The sequence below is a fragment of the Lepisma saccharinum genome, chromosome 9 (assembly GCF_977018435.1).
Source record: "Lepisma saccharinum chromosome 9, izLepSacc3.1, whole genome shotgun sequence".
Classification (NCBI taxonomy): Eukaryota; Metazoa; Arthropoda; class Insecta; order Zygentoma; family Lepismatidae; genus Lepisma; species Lepisma saccharinum.
In genome coordinates, this window is record NC_139237.1 from 44,122,770 (window position 1) to 44,139,847 (window position 17,078).

Genomic DNA, 17,078 nt, shown 5'->3' on the forward strand with positions numbered 1-17,078 from the left:
TTGGAACGTCGAGGAGGTGGACATATTTTCGAGAGATGAAGTAATTTTAATATACTCTAATATACTTTTATTATTATAATAATAAAATATTTACATGGGCTAGAAGGTCATTTATGTAATTAGTTTTCTTGTTTTTTATGGTGCCTGTGCGAGTGTCCGCTTCCTACCCTCTCTAATGTGGTCACTTCTTTAAGGTACTTAAAGCCACTTTCTTAATCGGAATTTTAAAGACAATAGCGTAATTTTTATATCGAAAACAACAAGTGCAAATAATTGTATTTTGTAGTTTAGCGTCGCATTTCTTCCACAGCCGGCTAATTGCGACAATGAGGATGAGTGATGATGTTCACAAAGAACCCATTCCAAGGCCAGAACTCGAAAGTGAGACCTCTAGCGTCGAAAGAGTGAAAAGAGGTATAAGGTATTAAATATTAGTTTTCTGACTTCTAAGTTCATATAGAGTTTTTCGTTTAGTTTACAAGTGAAGAATGTCAGAGAATATCAGTTATTCACATAAATGTTCTTTGTAAATTTTGGGTACTTGTTTTCAAAGGCACTCGAGAAATTTATCTAGATCGGGGCCAACTAGGTAAAAATGTTGTGTCTCTAACTCGATGACAACGAGTGAAGAGGAAAGGCAAAAGCGTAAAGTACTCCCCTTTACACCACGCCATGAAGGCGTATAGCGGGTGTGGAGTTAGGGCCCCACACGTTCTTGATCTCGGCCTAAGATGGGATGATGTGATCAGCGTCACGCTCCTAGACACAGCCACTACAGGGAAACGCGTGGAACCGAAGCACGGAATTTTCGGATAGAAGTCTTTATGTTAACTTATGGTTTATTGCCCACTGGGACGCCAGAAGCGAAACTGACCGTTCTGTTGCCGTGTCTCAGTGGGCGTGAAGCTTTACAACGCTGAGTGGGCGCCTGAGCCATTTGAACAGGTGGATCCGCCGGAGTAAGACGGCCTGACGACTGAACTACCAAGGCAGGGGAGGAAAGGGGGAAAATTTTCTGGAGGCAGTCACGTTCAACATACATTCAAGAAAGAGAATTTATGTTTAAAACAACACTTTTCATGTTTAATACGAGGAGCACTAAGGAGGTGGGGTTCAAGGGAAGTCACAGTGATCAACCATAGAGCGTGCAATCTTACTTTCCTGCTAGCGCCATCACTGCGTCAGAAAACGGAAATATGGGAAGAGGAAGATAGAGAGAAACGAAAGTAGAGGAATCAAAAAGCGAGAGATAGAAATAGAACAGAAATACAAGCAAGAGACAGACACAGTGATAGAATGACATGAGGAGGGAATAGAGTTGGAAGAGAGAAAAACTTTGAGACAAATTCAAAGGGAAAACGACGCAGGTAATGAGGTAGAAAAGAGAGTACAAGAAATTATCAAAGAGCGAGAGATAGAGAGAGAAGGAGCAGAATGAAATAAATTATATGAATTAGATGAAGATGAAATCTAGAAAGAAGATTAAGGATTGATTGAGTGATTGATTTGCTTTATTTCACTTCGCTTTTTGGGACATTCTTGGCAAATTTGCAAGGATGGGGATGAGTGATGAGATGGAACACTCATAATCATCCATGCCTAGGCCGGGATTCGAACCCGGGACCCCTGGCGTTGTAGCGCGATGTGCTAACCACTCCGCCACGGAGGCCGGCTAGAAAGAAGATATAAAGGGGATACAAATATAAATAGGTACTGCTTGGCTGCATTAGCTGAGACCATGGACGGAAGTACGCATGCGTCAACTGGACGTGTTCATTGGCAAAATAGGGGTGACGGCACTTTGGGCAGGAAGCGGGTTCCGGGTCTGCTGTGGAAACAACAATGAAGTTTTAAAAGTAGTAACATCGCCGCCAAAATACGTAGAGTTCTTTACGAATTATGTAAGGGTACAGAATGAAAAAAAATAGCCATCCATATACTACGTATATAAGCAAATAGAATATATGAGGAAAATATTCATCACGTCACAGTAGTAGATAAACTTGTTTGTAAACAAGTACCTTTTTTTTGGATCATTCAATTACATTGATGTCCTTAGTAAATATTATAATTAGCACAAATGTGCAAATTAACAGTAATCAGGATAGTATTCACGAATAATAGTATTATCATTATACATAGTATTATAAATATAATAAAGAAAATGTAGTAACTGAATGGTTTGTGGCATTGTGTATTATATCGAGGGCGTTTTGTAGAATTTACAACAGGGACTAAAACGACACAGTTTTCTTTGTTCTACTTGGAAACGGTTTGTTACGAATTGTTAGAGACATCACAAACACAACACAGTAAGCAGTAATAAACACAACAAGCGAACCCTAGAAGCAAAATGCCACAGGGTGTTTTGGTGGGAGATCTACCTGCTTCCCCTCTTGCGTTTGGAATCGTATTTTCCAGCTAGTTTCGTTTCCCTTGGCCGGACTGTATAGCAGAATAAGTAACCGATTTTCAACGTATTCCAAAAGGTGGGCTCAAGGCAATCGTACCTGGAGCCTATCATGTTTCTTACGTTATTAAATTATATCCTGCACGCGATCCCTTCCTGAAAATTTTGCCATATTGTCATGAAGTTTGAGTTTCTTCTCCATTCACGTTTCTGAAACGGTAATTTGAAAATGCACTGTTGTCGAACGTAATAAAATCAAATATATGAAGATTGTTAACAGAATTGCACAACCAGGGGCGATTCCTCCATGTAGGAAGTAAGGAACGTCCTACAGTTCATTTAGACTTGCTTCCAGTTCTCTACTTTTTAAGAGTTTTATAATAATGCGCGCTATAAAATTATGAGCTCAATGTAGACGTACATACAATTGACTAGGTTAGCTAGTAGCTGCTGTCAAGAGTTGTCTGCTGTCACCCGCTCCAGCCACAACACAAAAACAGTGAACACACACGCTCTGCTACCCCGCCTGAGGAACCTTGCTGGTGTCACTACAGACAGATGGGTGAGGAGTGGAAAAGGGGCAGGGGGAAGGTTGCGGTTTTAAAGCATCCAGCGAGGAAGCGTCGAAGGTTTCCTCAATCAATGATGCCAACCCCAGCAAAATGGTACTAAACCTAGCACAATTTGATCTTTGTTGGCACCTAGCACTCTGCTTTTGGCATAATGGTAAAATCTAGCATAATCTGCAAACGTGAGTCTCTGGGAGAGGGATATCTAATTCAAAGGAATATGTTTGCAGGAAATAAAAGTGAAATTAGGTCCCAATCTTATTTTTACTTCACCAGCGGAAATGTTTCAAATAAAAGAGAGTATGTCTACGCAGTGACAAGCTTTTCACAACCATGCCAAGATCCATCCTATATATTTTCTGTATCTTGCCAGATTTTGTTCGTGATAAAATTTTGTAGCAGGAAATCGATAGAAGGTTGGGGGTAAACAAAGAATTTTCTAAGACCGTCTCAAGTTCTATGCTGAACCCATTTCGTTTGTTGAGCAATCGTACACAATTTTTAAATCCTTCCTCGGTTTACCATAACTTCCTCCTACACCTGAAAAAAACACGAGTCAGCACTGGTCACAACTACAAAGTCCTCAGAAGAGTGAAAGACAAACACCTATTGAAATGACTTAACTGTTGGTTTCAAGAAATAACAGAAATACATTTAAACAATAAACTTACGATGAAGCTTTATCGTAAATAACAAACAAATCTATCTCCAATAATGACAGCAAAGAAATGATGTTATCTATCAGTGATGTATATTTGAGAAGCAAGCCTGTTGGTTTGTTTTCTCTGCCATCCTTAGATACGTTGTCAACTTCTGTGCGGTACGACTGTTTGTGCATTTTGCTTGCACTTCACGTTCTTGTCATGCTGTACAATATCTCAAAATCGAGAGAATTCTGTGAGAAAACAGTGCAATAGAAGACGGAGTTTAGTATCAGTGAATTATGATTCAGTTGTTTTTTTTAAGTTTATAATTATTTCCATAAGTTTATCTTCTATGAATAGCTATACTTATAAATGAAACAGGCATTGACGACGTGAATAATAAACTGAACAAAATTGAAGTTGTAGACATTTAAGAGTAAAGGGCCCGTTCAGGTTTTCAGCGGAACGGCTCCAAAGATGTTAATTACGCCATTTGTTGATTGGTTTCAAACAATACTCGAGATGTCGCTTTTCTCTGTGAACAGATATGTATGAATTTTGAAACTTTCCACTATTTAAATGTTCCTGTTTGTTTTAAAATTAATAGTTAATAATTTGTGTTGATTAAATAGTGTCTATCAGAAAATTTCGTTGCACAAATAGTTACAGTAATCCACTTTGTAATTTAGCTTCCATGCATCATAAACAACTAAATACATATATGATATTTTGTGTACCGAGATCATTTGGACAATTTTCTTTCGCTGTTAGGTACGCAGAATTCATGCAAGTGGCCGAATTATTGAATCAAGGTAAGAGCAGTGTACAAAATAAGAAAATATTTACTAGTAGTGTCTAGTGTTGTCTATTTGCATAACTACAAGACCTGCCAAGATAATATTTGGTATACTGAAAGAGCTATAAAAATACTAATTTATTACGATGAAATTATATTGGACGTTTTGTTCAGGTTTAACAAGAACTCATTTCGCAGTTAGGTTTGGTAAAATTTCAAGACATTTTCTCTTGAAAAAATCTCCCTACATTCCAGGAATGACAAGAATAGGTTCGAGTACGTTCAACGAACCAAAAACTCGCTCAGCAGAGAAATGTTACCAGGTAGAATACCTCTCGTCAAAAACAAGCTGTCTTTTCCAAGCATTCCTAACGTACAGTAATATGATACCATGGCAACAATACTCGAGGCAACAAAGGCGGAATGAGGAGATGGAATGTCAAGAATGTCTGTCTGCTGCTGCACGTCGCTATGGTTACCGTATGTACGCTCATCAACTGCAATTCTGGCCGTCTGTTATTTAATCCAGGAAGATCGTGGATTAGTTGTTTGCGTTGTGCTAGCTTTAAGCGATGCGATGCTTACAGTAGGGAATGAACCTGCGGTGTACGGAGCCTACCGCCTTGCCGAGCCTTCATTAAAAAGTGACAGCAATGTTCTACACGCAGGCAAGTTAATGCATTAACTCTATATGCACTTTAAATGCACTGTATGGAATGCATTTTGTGCATTTTTCAAATGTGTATGGGACTTTTAAACACCTCGTCGGTAAAAGGCGTTGAATTGTGGACTCACAGTCACGCAACTAAAGGTTCCGTCTTCGATTCTTGAGCTGGGGGTGGCTGTTGTTTTTGTGGGTGTTTCTTCGTCAGTTTCATCTACCCATTATTCATTTTCTCATCGCCATAATTAGCGATAAAGAAGAAATAAGAGAAGGAAAATAAGAATATGTATACCATTTCATGCTTTTGAGAATGTATCAAAAGGAAGAATATTGACAAAAATTAATAGTTAACGACACAAGGGTAAAGGTTAAGTTTCCCGTGCATGTAACACCGTGCCATGAATGCACATTCTTAGGGGTTGTGAGGGTAGAGCTCCACACATACACGATCTCGGCCATTTTGGAGACGATGTGATCAGCAGCACGCTCCGGTCGCCTCTACTCCTCAGGGTTGCCCCAGGTACCCATTTATTTGAGGATGGGTGAGCCCCGCAGCCGTTTTATGCAGGGACAATTCCGAAAAATTTCCATGCTTAGATCATCACCCGCCCAGGGAATCGAACCCGGGTCTCTCGCGTGGCAGTCACATCTCCTACTGCGACATGCCTTTGAGTGACGAGCGCTTTTATGCCACTTTTCGGTAAGGATGAAGATGAAGGCACAATCACAGAGAACATCTATATCCAGGTCGGGATTCGATCCCGGGACCACTCTCATGTCTTTGGCAATGTTTGAATTTGAATTTATGTTTTAGGTCCACTTTATGCACAGTTAGGATAATCGTGACCGGATCTACAGCTTAAAGTGGGATCAGAACCACTGTGCAATGTGTCTCCACCTCGTATCGAACCCGGAACTCCTTGATTGCAAAGCGACGACGTTACCATTACGCCATCGCCTTTGACGATGTATCAAATGGAGAGAGTGACAAAAGATATTCAGTAAATGTCGTGCCTTTGAGAATGCATCAAATATACAGAGTGACCCACAAGACAGTTGACTCTAGCGGGTATTTATCGCTTCCTTGACTACCATTTTTGCCGTTTGAGTGGAGCAGCAGCTTATTTGAGGTTAAGCTGTTGTTAATTAGAGGATTAATTTAGCATTATTTGAGTTGGATTATCGAACATGTGTAGAATGAAGGAAAATAACGTTTTTTAATACTTCTGAACCGGTGCAAACACTCTTCCGGCGTGTAGAAACACACAACGTGCAAAATATTCACAAAACCATAAAATCATTTTGGATATTCAGAAACGGAATTCATAGAATTTTAGGCACCATCTGAGGTATATATTGGAAATGATAAATGTTTGCGTGCTTTAGTAGGCGCGCGGAGAAATTAAGTGGAGTCAAGTCACAAATTTGTGTCACCCCACAACCACTTTACATTTAAAGTTTTTACGATGAAATTGCTGTAAAAATAGACGCCTCAAATGATTTGTCTGTTATCGTTCTGAGAGAAATTGGTCCAAAAAGTTTAAGCTTTTGAAATACTGTTGACATTTCTTGTGCACTATTGTATTAGTAAGACTTCGTTAATTATTACTCTCATTAAATCATCAGACTTAATAACAAAACGACAGGGAAGCGTCCCATGCCATCCACGTGATGTACCGTTCAGAGGCGCCAACTATAAATATTTTTTGTGGGGGTGGGGCGTAAACAATATGGTACCGTCTCCTTCACCTTAGCTTACCAGTGGCGTATGAGAAATGTACTTTACCTCAGGAGAGAGGTTCACACAGGCCCACATTTTTTAATTAAAATTGAAGAGACCTTTGTTATTGAATCCCTGCTTCCTTTGTTGAGTACATATAAAATTTATCATCATTAATAAGAAATAACCAATTAATACACGAGTGCCACACGAACGATGGTCGATTGCACCGCTAGCATAACATGTCAATCAAACGACTGGGCGAATTGCACCCGACTTCCTCGTGTACAAACAAGCTACTTGCACCGGTTCCGGATACATGACGTCATAGCCAGTGTCCGCGCCTCTTCTGGTCAATCAGGCGTTTCATGTGCTGTGGTAACGTGTGTTGTCTGAAGGTACGTAAGTTAGTATCGAATGTATTATCGTTTGTTTAAGTTTCTTAGTAATAATGGAATTCATGATGAGCGAAAAAGAACGTAGGCGAATAGTGTTCAAAGGAAAGCTCTCGACGAATTGAACGAACGGCCACAAAAATTAATTAGAAGGGAAATAAGTGATGCACCTTCAGGTTTTACAGACGAATTCATTGCAAAAGATATGGACTATATAAGGAAAAATTTGAGTCGAGCACGGGATGCAGTGTTACCACGTCTTCCCTAAAACTCAAAAGAAGTGCATTCTGCTCTAACTTCATTGGATATTAAAACAAACCATGGAGAAGCAATGCTGTAAATTAATAACGAAGAAAAAGGTATTGTTTGTTTTTCAGGTGCCTCTAATCTACAATTTTTGTGTAAAAATGATACGATATTTATCGATGGAAATTTCAAACATTGTCCAAAGTTCAAACATCAAATGTTTTCCTTGCATGTCAAAGAAAATGGTCACTACATACCACTTGCTCACTTTCTTTTGCCAAAAAGAAGTGCCTGCATTTACGTAGATATGTTTCTGTTGCTGTCAAAGCGTTGTTTCAGTGCACCTAATCCAAATATTTATGCTTTTATTGAAGTGATTAAGCAGACCCAACTTGATGTATATGCTTTAGAAAATAATACAGATGTCACAAAGAAACTTAGTAAATTTCTGAAACAGAGAATGGAAAATATGGGGAAAATGAAGCAGAAATATAAGAATAATGAACTAACAAGATTTGATTTCTTAAAAACTATTTCCTACTACAGTTCAAAGAAGGACAAGAAGAAATAAAATTGAAACATAGAGGTAAAATTAGACAAAGGAAATCCATCCGCAAATTTTTAAACACGCTATGAGCTTTTAGCCATGACAGTCCTAAGCCTGTAAAAAGTGTGAAGGGAAAATTAGCGGAGAAAGGGTAAGCGGTGCAACTTACCCCTTGATCCGAAGGGTTTAGCGGTGCAACTGACCCCTTGGTTCGAAGAGTTTAGCGGTGCATCTCGCCCATTTAGGTATTCTCGGGGTGCATCTAACCGTCACCCATGCCACACACATATTTTTCCATTAACTAAAACTCACATAAAACATAGTAATTTTTCAATAATGCTTTTTTTTGTTTATAGAGATGTAGTTGTACATTATTGATAATAATTACCAAATTTACAATCATTACCAACAAATTGTGCACTGTCACTGGCATAAGTGTCTGGAAAAAACACATTCAACGATGGCGCCTGATAGACCCACCTAGTGCATTTTGCCTTCTATTTACATTACAGTTATATTTTTATGAACACACATAATACAGAGGGAACACCACAGGGAACAATGTAATTTATTTTCAATTTTTTATTAAAATAATATCAGTTGAAAATGTGAAAAATAGAGGTGGTGGGCCTGCAGCGCCATCCCCCCTCCCCGTCGGGTAAACTAGAGTTAAACTAGTGAACTTAGAGCAGTCAAATGTTGTTGACCACAGAAAACTTTGCCAGTTTACAAGAGGACGATGAACTCAAACTAGATGGACTGGCTCTGACAAGTTAATACAGGCGCACTATACATGTAGAAACACACACACATCATAGTTTGCGAGACTTTAAAATCAAAGAACCTGACAGCACAGCTTATTTAAGGAATCCTTCTTTTTTTATGATAAGTTTTTCATTGATCTTTGATTACCAATACACTCGTTGGAATTTCACAATGAGCTGGGTTTACACACTTCCTGCAGATCTTACACACGTTTGCATTTGTGCTGCCACCTGACATGCTTAATTGGAACTAATTCACACACTTTTCACGCGCTGTGTATGAAACTTTTCCACATTTAGGAAAACGTCCGAGAATTAACTCACAAGGATATTATTTCATAATTTTCTGCTCGATTTTGAATGAATTTTCTCTGGGAAATCAAGAAAAGTTCCACAGTGTAGAGTTTTGTATTCTATTTCATTTCGCAGACTTCCGTGGCGGAATGGTTTGCACGTCAGGCTACGACGCCAGATGTCTCGGGTTCGAATCCCGGAAATGCCCATGGATGGTCTTTGAGTGACTGTCCTTTCGTAACTTTCATCATATCATTACTCATCATCGGGGAACGAATTTATATGTCAATACATATATAAGTATGAAGCTGAAATCAGTTAGGATCTTGTCTTACCATCGCGCATTATGGAATCTTGACACCAAAAAAATCAGTTTTTATTTTCCATATTTGTACATATATTAGGCTTTGTCTCATATTTTACTTATTTTTAAATATTATTTACATATCTCAGAAAATTTCTCAACATATACGCGCATTGGTAAGGTTGTCGAATCAACCATTCCTAATACAAATATGTATGATGCATCGTTGGAAAGGGTATGGATCAAGGATTCCAGAAATGTAGGATTTATGGTGAAAAAAGATTGGGAGTGGAAAAAAGGAGACTTTAGTTTGAGGAACCTCCATTAAAAATGAAACATAATGAGCCTAATTTGCGTGAAGATGTAAGTCAAATGCCTAAATTGTTATATAAGGGTTGTTGGGTTTAGTTACCTTAGCATAAATACATTTCCAGTGTATTTATGCTAAGAGAATCAAACTACAGCGCCTTGAATAACGTAGTGTGGAAAACGGCACGGTTATGGCCTCTCTGGCTGGTTCCACTCGAAAATGATACCGCTAGAGGCGCTGGTGTTGGTCTCGGTGCATGGTATTCGTCTGCTTATAATGGAAGTAAATGGAGTTTTCGCTGCAACGTCTGATTCTTTGACATGAAGCATTTCTATGAATATGATAATTGCTATGATATTTAGTACAGTGGTCGCGAAGATATTAACGAACATTCTAGACCGTCGACCACGTCCTGTTATCGTTATACTTTCATTAATAATGCGGGAGAAAAAATACGCGTGGAATGCTCTTAGTAACTAAATTTTTGTGTATGAATTAGGTTAATAATTATTATCATCATCATAATTTCTTTTAAAGATATACACACTGAAGCATTTATATTTTTTATATTTACTGTCTATTTTCTTCCGCTTTAAACTAATCACGGCAATGATGATATTGATGATTGCATGAAACGACAAGGGGAGTGCCATCGACATAAGTGTAAAGAAACTTTCAGACCAATGGGACAAGCGACACGGGATGTTTACACTGATGTGACTAGTGACACACATTGTTTATTGTTTATTGAATTGGTGTTTTAAGTCCACTTTATGCACAGAAAGGCTAATCGGGACTGGACATACAGTTTAAAGTGGGATCCGAACCACTATGTGCCTCCACCGGGTATCGAACCCGGGACCCCTTTATTACAAGGCGACGACGCTACCACTGTGCCATCGGGGAGGCCATAGTAGTGACACACACTTCCAGACTGTAAAATAGCATTCATTGCGCATTAGGGTCGAAACAGCAAACGACACGTTCATATGTCGTATTCGCATGCTACTTGTTTTTTTCGGTCGGAAAGCTCCTTAAAGGAAGGGCTCTCAGACCGAAGCGACGCGCTACAGGGGGAGTTCCCAACTAAGTGACAAGCAACAGCCTTGAAGCGGCACTTCAGTCAACTTGCAAGCGTTTGCTGCTAATTGTGCGAACAACAGATCTAGGCGACACGATAAGCCACACGTGTCGCTTTGTCGCTTCTGCGTTGCTCAAACCAGGCCATTTCCTCATTAGCTTGCAACGTGTTTGTTGCCGTGGTTTGTTGTTCGCGCATGCGCGATGCAATGAGTGTCTTGCTTTAGGGATATTGCGCACCAAAGCGACAAGCGGCACGCGACACTTTTCGCTTGAGGATTTCACGAACCGAACGCTATCCTGTGCTGCCCGTCATGCCTTTACAATGTGAAATGTTGCTCTTGATTGGCTCGTTTCCAAGAAACATGTGTCGCGTCTCGCTTCGGTATGAAAGTTGCCTTGGACCGGAGGACCCGTGTCGCTTTGGTGTCAAATCCTCGTAACGTTTGTCGCGTGTCGCTTTGGTCTAAAATCTCCTTGAGGAAACTGTGCAGTCAGAGCTTGTGTCCCTATGGTTCAAAAGGCTGCATTGATTACAGACTGCTCGCCTCGGTATGAAAAATATCTCTCTTTATATTCTAATAACATGGAAAATAAACTCTGAAAAATAAACTCTAATACGCAGTCCAAGACCTGACGTTCAGAATCACATTACGATGTTTCTTCTTGTGTTACGCACACATGCTATTTATTTATTCATTTCATTTTACTTTTCTTTCCAAATTAATGTCATTTCGTGACTGCAAGTCACTCCACAAATATAATTGTTTCCATCAATTCACGTACCGCCTTTCAAGACAAACAAATCTACATAATATATTCCAAAAACTAACGAAGCCGCATTAAGTTCATAAGAAAATTAGCACCGATACTGATCGCACTGCCATCTATGTTCTCATCCGTCTGGGGAACCAGTTTCTTGGGTCGTTTTCCACACTACGTTATTCAAAGCGCTGTAACCAAACGTAACGGACCTAACCTAACAACGTTTGCATTCCTCGAGAATCGTCACAACGCAAGGTTGTCCTCACGTTGTGCAATAAAAAAGACAAGTGAAGTCAGGGTCTTCCTCATTGCACAACGATCAGACAACCTTGAACAATAAAATAACCAAAAATCCATATTTCCCAAACAAATTGAAGAAAAACAATTTAAAATAACGAAAATAATTCACAGCTATTAAAAAATAGAAACTTCAATATAAAAAAAATATGAAAACCATAAATACAGATGAAAACACGAAATAAAGAAGTTGAATCCTAGTGGAAAATTAGCATCTATAACAATGTTAAAAACCAAAGTTCTACCTAGCAATACTCTGTGTTTACAACATCAATGTGGATACAGGAAAGAATCTATGGTACGTAATGTAAGAAAGTTTGTATTATTTCGCAGAACAGGAACATCTAATTGCATTTTAAGTCCAAACATAATCCGTCCCTGCTCATCAAAATCTTCGCGATTAGCCAAAAGTTGCAGAAAAGCGAAGTAAAAATAAACCAAATAATAAAAAAAACACTGAAGAGGGCGTTCCTTGTGTACATTAATAACACAGTTTGCCCTAATCTGGTACTAAATATTTCCCGAAAGAAAAAGTGTTATTGGCAATAGTGTGTCCTTAACCAATGGTTACATAACATAGACACAAATTAACTTTTTCCAGAGCCTGAAGCACTGAAACCAACCCTTCAACGAACAAAACGTTATTTAGAGAAGTAGTTCGTGTTCTTGTCCCATACGTATTTTGCATGTATGTGTTTGTGTGCGTGTGTGCGTTAAAGGTGTAAAGGTGTAACCTCCTTTGGCCTATATTTACTCTAAAAAAAGACGCGTGAGAAATTTGCAATTTGAAAAAGAAGCACTTGCTTCCCTCGAGGTTTCTCCCTTCCTACTTCCAAAATTCCCGGGAAAGCCGCTGATGGAATCATTTATAATTTGTTTGGAAAATTTTCGAAACTGAAAGAAATACTCGTAATATATTGATACAATCCAGTAAAACCTGTCTATCCCGGAACATGATGGTTCCAAGCAAAATTTTCCGTCTTAACAGTTTTCCTTCTTATACAGGGTTGACTTTAAATACAGTATAGAGCGCTGCAGGAAATAATGGAAAGACAGATTTACATTTCGCATTACTTATAATGTAGAGTACTAATGCATGTACGTACATGAATAAAAATGCGATACAGTCGCAATAAGCATAGCAGAGATTACAATTATGTAACTACACAGCATGTTGGTACACTTTTTATAGTACTGTAAGAACGTACAGTTGTACTTTTGTATCTTTTCGAACCCGGGACCCCTGGCGTCGTAGCGCGATGTGCATAGAGGGAAAGAGAAAGATTGAAAGATGGTATAAGATTGAGGTAAAAGTGAAGAAAGAAACAAAGAGAGATAACAAGAAAAACAGAAAGATGACGAAAGAACAGAGGAGAAATAGACAAAGAAAGGTGGAGAAAGAGGGTAAGAGATGAAAGAAAGAAACTGAATCGTAACAGCTATGAGTACTGTAGCGCATTCTTTCATATCGACAATGTTACCGATAAGCGAGTGGCAACAGAGGCGTGTTCCACTTACAGTATTCCATTGTTTTCTTGCGAGCGAAAAAATAAAGGAAGAAATTTCCGTCTTACTGAGAATAAAAACATCTCGTTGGTCTTTAAATGGTGTTCCGTTTCCGCGTTAAGAATGTTTCCGCCTTAAGCAGATCATTTTCAGGTATAAAATCGGTCCGTTCTGGGGACTTTTTTCCGTATTTACAGGTTTCTTTCTTATAGAGGTTCCAGGATATGCAGTTTTTACGTATATTCTTTTTCTGAAGTGAAGACACATTTTTACATCGAGTTTAAAAAAATTAAATAGAGTTAGTAGTTTCAGTATACATGGATTATATGGTTAAGGAGATTATTCAGAATTTACTATAGGGGGAAGTAAAATTTAGACCCAAAATAACCATCAATCAAGATTTTCCGAACAATTTTGGAGGGGTGTCATAAATCACAGTATGGTCCTATCACTCACAGCATCAGGGTCAGTTTTATAGTCCTCGTACATGGCCTCCTTAGCAGGGCTCGTATGAACAGTAGCGGACCGGAACGCCATTCCGGTCCATGAATACCTAGAACCTTCCCGTTCCGTCTCGTCAGAAATGGCAACCAAATATTCCGATTCGTTTATTTCTTTTTACATCTTTCACTACACTACTTTCACTACATTTTGCTACATTTAGTGTGAACTAAATTCTTGACATTGTTTAATAGTAAATATTATAGCATTCAAGTAAGCTTGCACCTCTAGATGGAGATGCGTTGTTGCGGCGAGGGCTTAGCAGAGTATTGTGGGGTGTATGTTGCCTTCATCTTTCGTGCCTTTTGGTTTTCTTAAGGAACCCCTGTGGGTGTTCACACATGCCATAAAGGCATATGAGGTGATGTTGAGTTATAGAGCTCCACCAATTCTTGATCTCAGCCATGGTTGGAACAATTTGATCAGCAGCACGCCCGGTAGCCTTTACCCCCGAAGGTTGCCCATTTATACGAGGCTAGGTGGACCTCAGAGCTGCGTAGAAACAGGGGAATGGCTGGAAAAATTCCTGGTTCAGATAACCTGCCCGGAATTCGAACCCGGATCTTCCGCATGGTAGAGAGATGCTATGCCAACTGAGCTACTGTATTTCTATTTTAACATTTTATTTATTAAAGTATTATTATTTGTCGTGTCTTGTGGATTCGATTGTTCTAACAGAGATATCCTCCTGTACAATGTCTTTAGACAAATTTTGGTTCTCTTTTCATGGTTACTAATTTTCCTTTCATACATTCTTTATTTTATATTTTCCCTGATTAACATAACGTTATAAATCGTTCTTGCGACTTGATTTTTTATATTTCTGATACTAAACAGATAACACATATATTCTTGACGCTGTAAATAATAAATGCAATGATTGATCACTTCTATAAATCGATTCTTTAATAAACATTCTTAAAACAAACCTCCCGGTTGTGTGAGGTCATCAACACATTTTGCGCCTCTTTAAATTTCAAAAATGAATAGTTGTTTTAAGTCCACTTTATGCACAGAAAGGCTAATCGGGACTGGGCCTACAGTTTAATGTGGAATCCGAACCACTATGTGCCTCCCCGAGTATAGAATCCGGGACCCTTTGATTACAAGGAGCTGAAGCTACCATTGCGCCATCGGGGAGGCTATAAAAATGGAAGAGAATTCCAGAACACTCGCGTGCAATGTGTTTTATGTTATTTCATGTTTATGTAAATATTGAAATATTAATTACATAATTAAATGTAATAGGACTCGGTATTTCACCAGTTAATCCAATTACTGTAATAGTCAGAGATAAAAGGAAAAAGAAAGGAGAACATCATACTAACGAAGGTAAAGCTTTCCGATTCGTGAAAATTTCCAGGCTTGATCCTGAGCAATCTGTTGTGACAAACAATCACAATTTCCACATAATGCGAGGACCATACTGCGACACAATGATTTAATCTAATCGTTTATCACAACACACGTGGTTCAACTTACCTGAAGCGTTGTTGTTGATGACATTGAAGAACGTGCTCCTGGAGAGCCTGGTCCTCTTGAGGATCCAAAACATGGCGAAACTTTCTTTATGGACAATTCTTACGCTCCGGGGTCAAAGGTCAGGTCATCGGACGAACGACAGAAGCAACAACCGATCCCTCGCGCCACAACGCCATCTATGAAGCCCCAGGTCGAGCCGTGGAGCCCGGCTAGGCTCTCGCGCATGCGCAGTTGTCCTTGTCGTTTCGCGCCAATTCCCCATCGAGGGTGAGAGGACCCTTCTTTCAGCTACCTGTGGAACTAATGTTGCGTTTTTCGGAGCTGCGTGCTGACAAAGGCGAGTTCTGTCTGTCTTTCCGTCTCTTTGTCTGTCCCAATCAGAGAGATTAATTTGGAGTGGGTTCGGTTTTGGGGGGGAAATATTTTAGGGAAGGATCTGTTTCTGTGGTTATGGCTGGCAAGTCTAATTTTTTCCTCGTTCTTTTCTGTCTTATTTTCTATCTACTCGTTTCTTTTCTCTTTCTGATCTCTCTATTTCTCTTTTACGTTCTTCCTCTCTTCTTTTTCTTTGATTTTCCTCTGTCTTCCTCTTGGCTTTAGTTTATTTCTTCCCCTGTTCTACTCTTTATCTTCTCACTTTCAATTCTCCTTTGTTTTTGTCTGTTTCATTTTCTTCGTACGTTAAACCATTACCTCTCTTCTATGATTACCTTATTTTCGCTTCTAACTTTTCTCATTTATGTTTCTCTCTCTCTTCCTCCCTCTCTTTCTCTCTCACTCTGACTTCTTCTCTCAGTGTCTCAGTGTTTCTCTCTCTCACTCTCCTCTCTGTGTATTCTCTCTCTGTTACTCAATTCTCTCTGTCTTTCTCATCCTCTATTTTACCCCCTCTCGCTCTTTCTCTCACTCTCTTCCTGCTTTCTCTCTATCTCTCTCTGTCTCTCTTTCTCATCCTCTCCCTCTCGTTCCCTCTCTTTTCTCCCTCAGTCTCTCTTTCTCACTCTCTCTCTGTCTATGTATTATCTCTCTGTTACTCCACTCTCTCTCTCTGTCTCTCTTTCTAAACCTCTCTCTCAACCTCTCTCTTTCTCTCTACCGCAGGAACATGGAAGTACAGTCCAAATATTCAGAACTAGTTACAGAACCACCTAAACCTTTCGATTCACATTACATCCCTCCCAAATAATGTGAGACACGTAGCTAAAAACAAATCGTTTTTCAACTCTGGTTGTTTAGGCCAGGAAGTTTGATCTGCAAAAACAAAGAAGGCAACTTATTGTAATATTTAAAATAAATTTTAAGACCGATAGGTCGCATATAGAATATTTGTAGGTTAATTATCCCATGACTTACACATTCTTTCAATAATATTACAACTGCTTTAAGTACTGCTGTAGAGATACCTATGTTTTCCATAAAATTGCTTTGCACTCAAGAAATTATCCACTTGTTCCAGCAGATTAGAATGAGGAAAGAAAGAAAGGAGATAGAGGAGGTACTCTCTCTTATTGTACACACCTTTCTCTCTCTCTCTGAAGAGAGTATTTTTATTTGCCCTTTCTTTTCCTTCTTTCCTCACTTCTCCACACTTCTCCCTTCATCTAAAAATCTTCATTTATCCTCCAATAATAATTCGCCATAAAGGGTTTTCTCAACAGTAATAGCCGGCCTCCGCGACGGAGTGATTAGCATATCGTCTACGAAGCCAAGGGTCCCGGGTTCGAATCCCGGCCTTGGCATGGATTTTTGCGAGTGTCCATTCATCAATTTAATCCACTCATCCC

At 39.2% G+C, this 17,078-nt stretch overlaps 1 protein-coding gene across 1 annotated transcript in view; it reads right to left on the reverse strand.

The window, feature by feature from the left end:
• The window catches only part of LOC145992036 (uncharacterized), a 382,098-nt gene extending 366,638 nt beyond the window's left edge, over positions 1-15,460 (reverse strand). Inside the window, exon 1 of the mRNA XM_083128154.1 lies at positions 15,295-15,460. Within this exon, the coding sequence (XP_082984280.1) occupies positions 15,295-15,367 (73 nt within the window). The 5' untranslated portion in view covers positions 15,368-15,460. The remainder of the gene's footprint in view (positions 1-15,294) is intronic.
• Between the last annotated feature and the right edge of the window lie 1,618 nt (positions 15,461-17,078).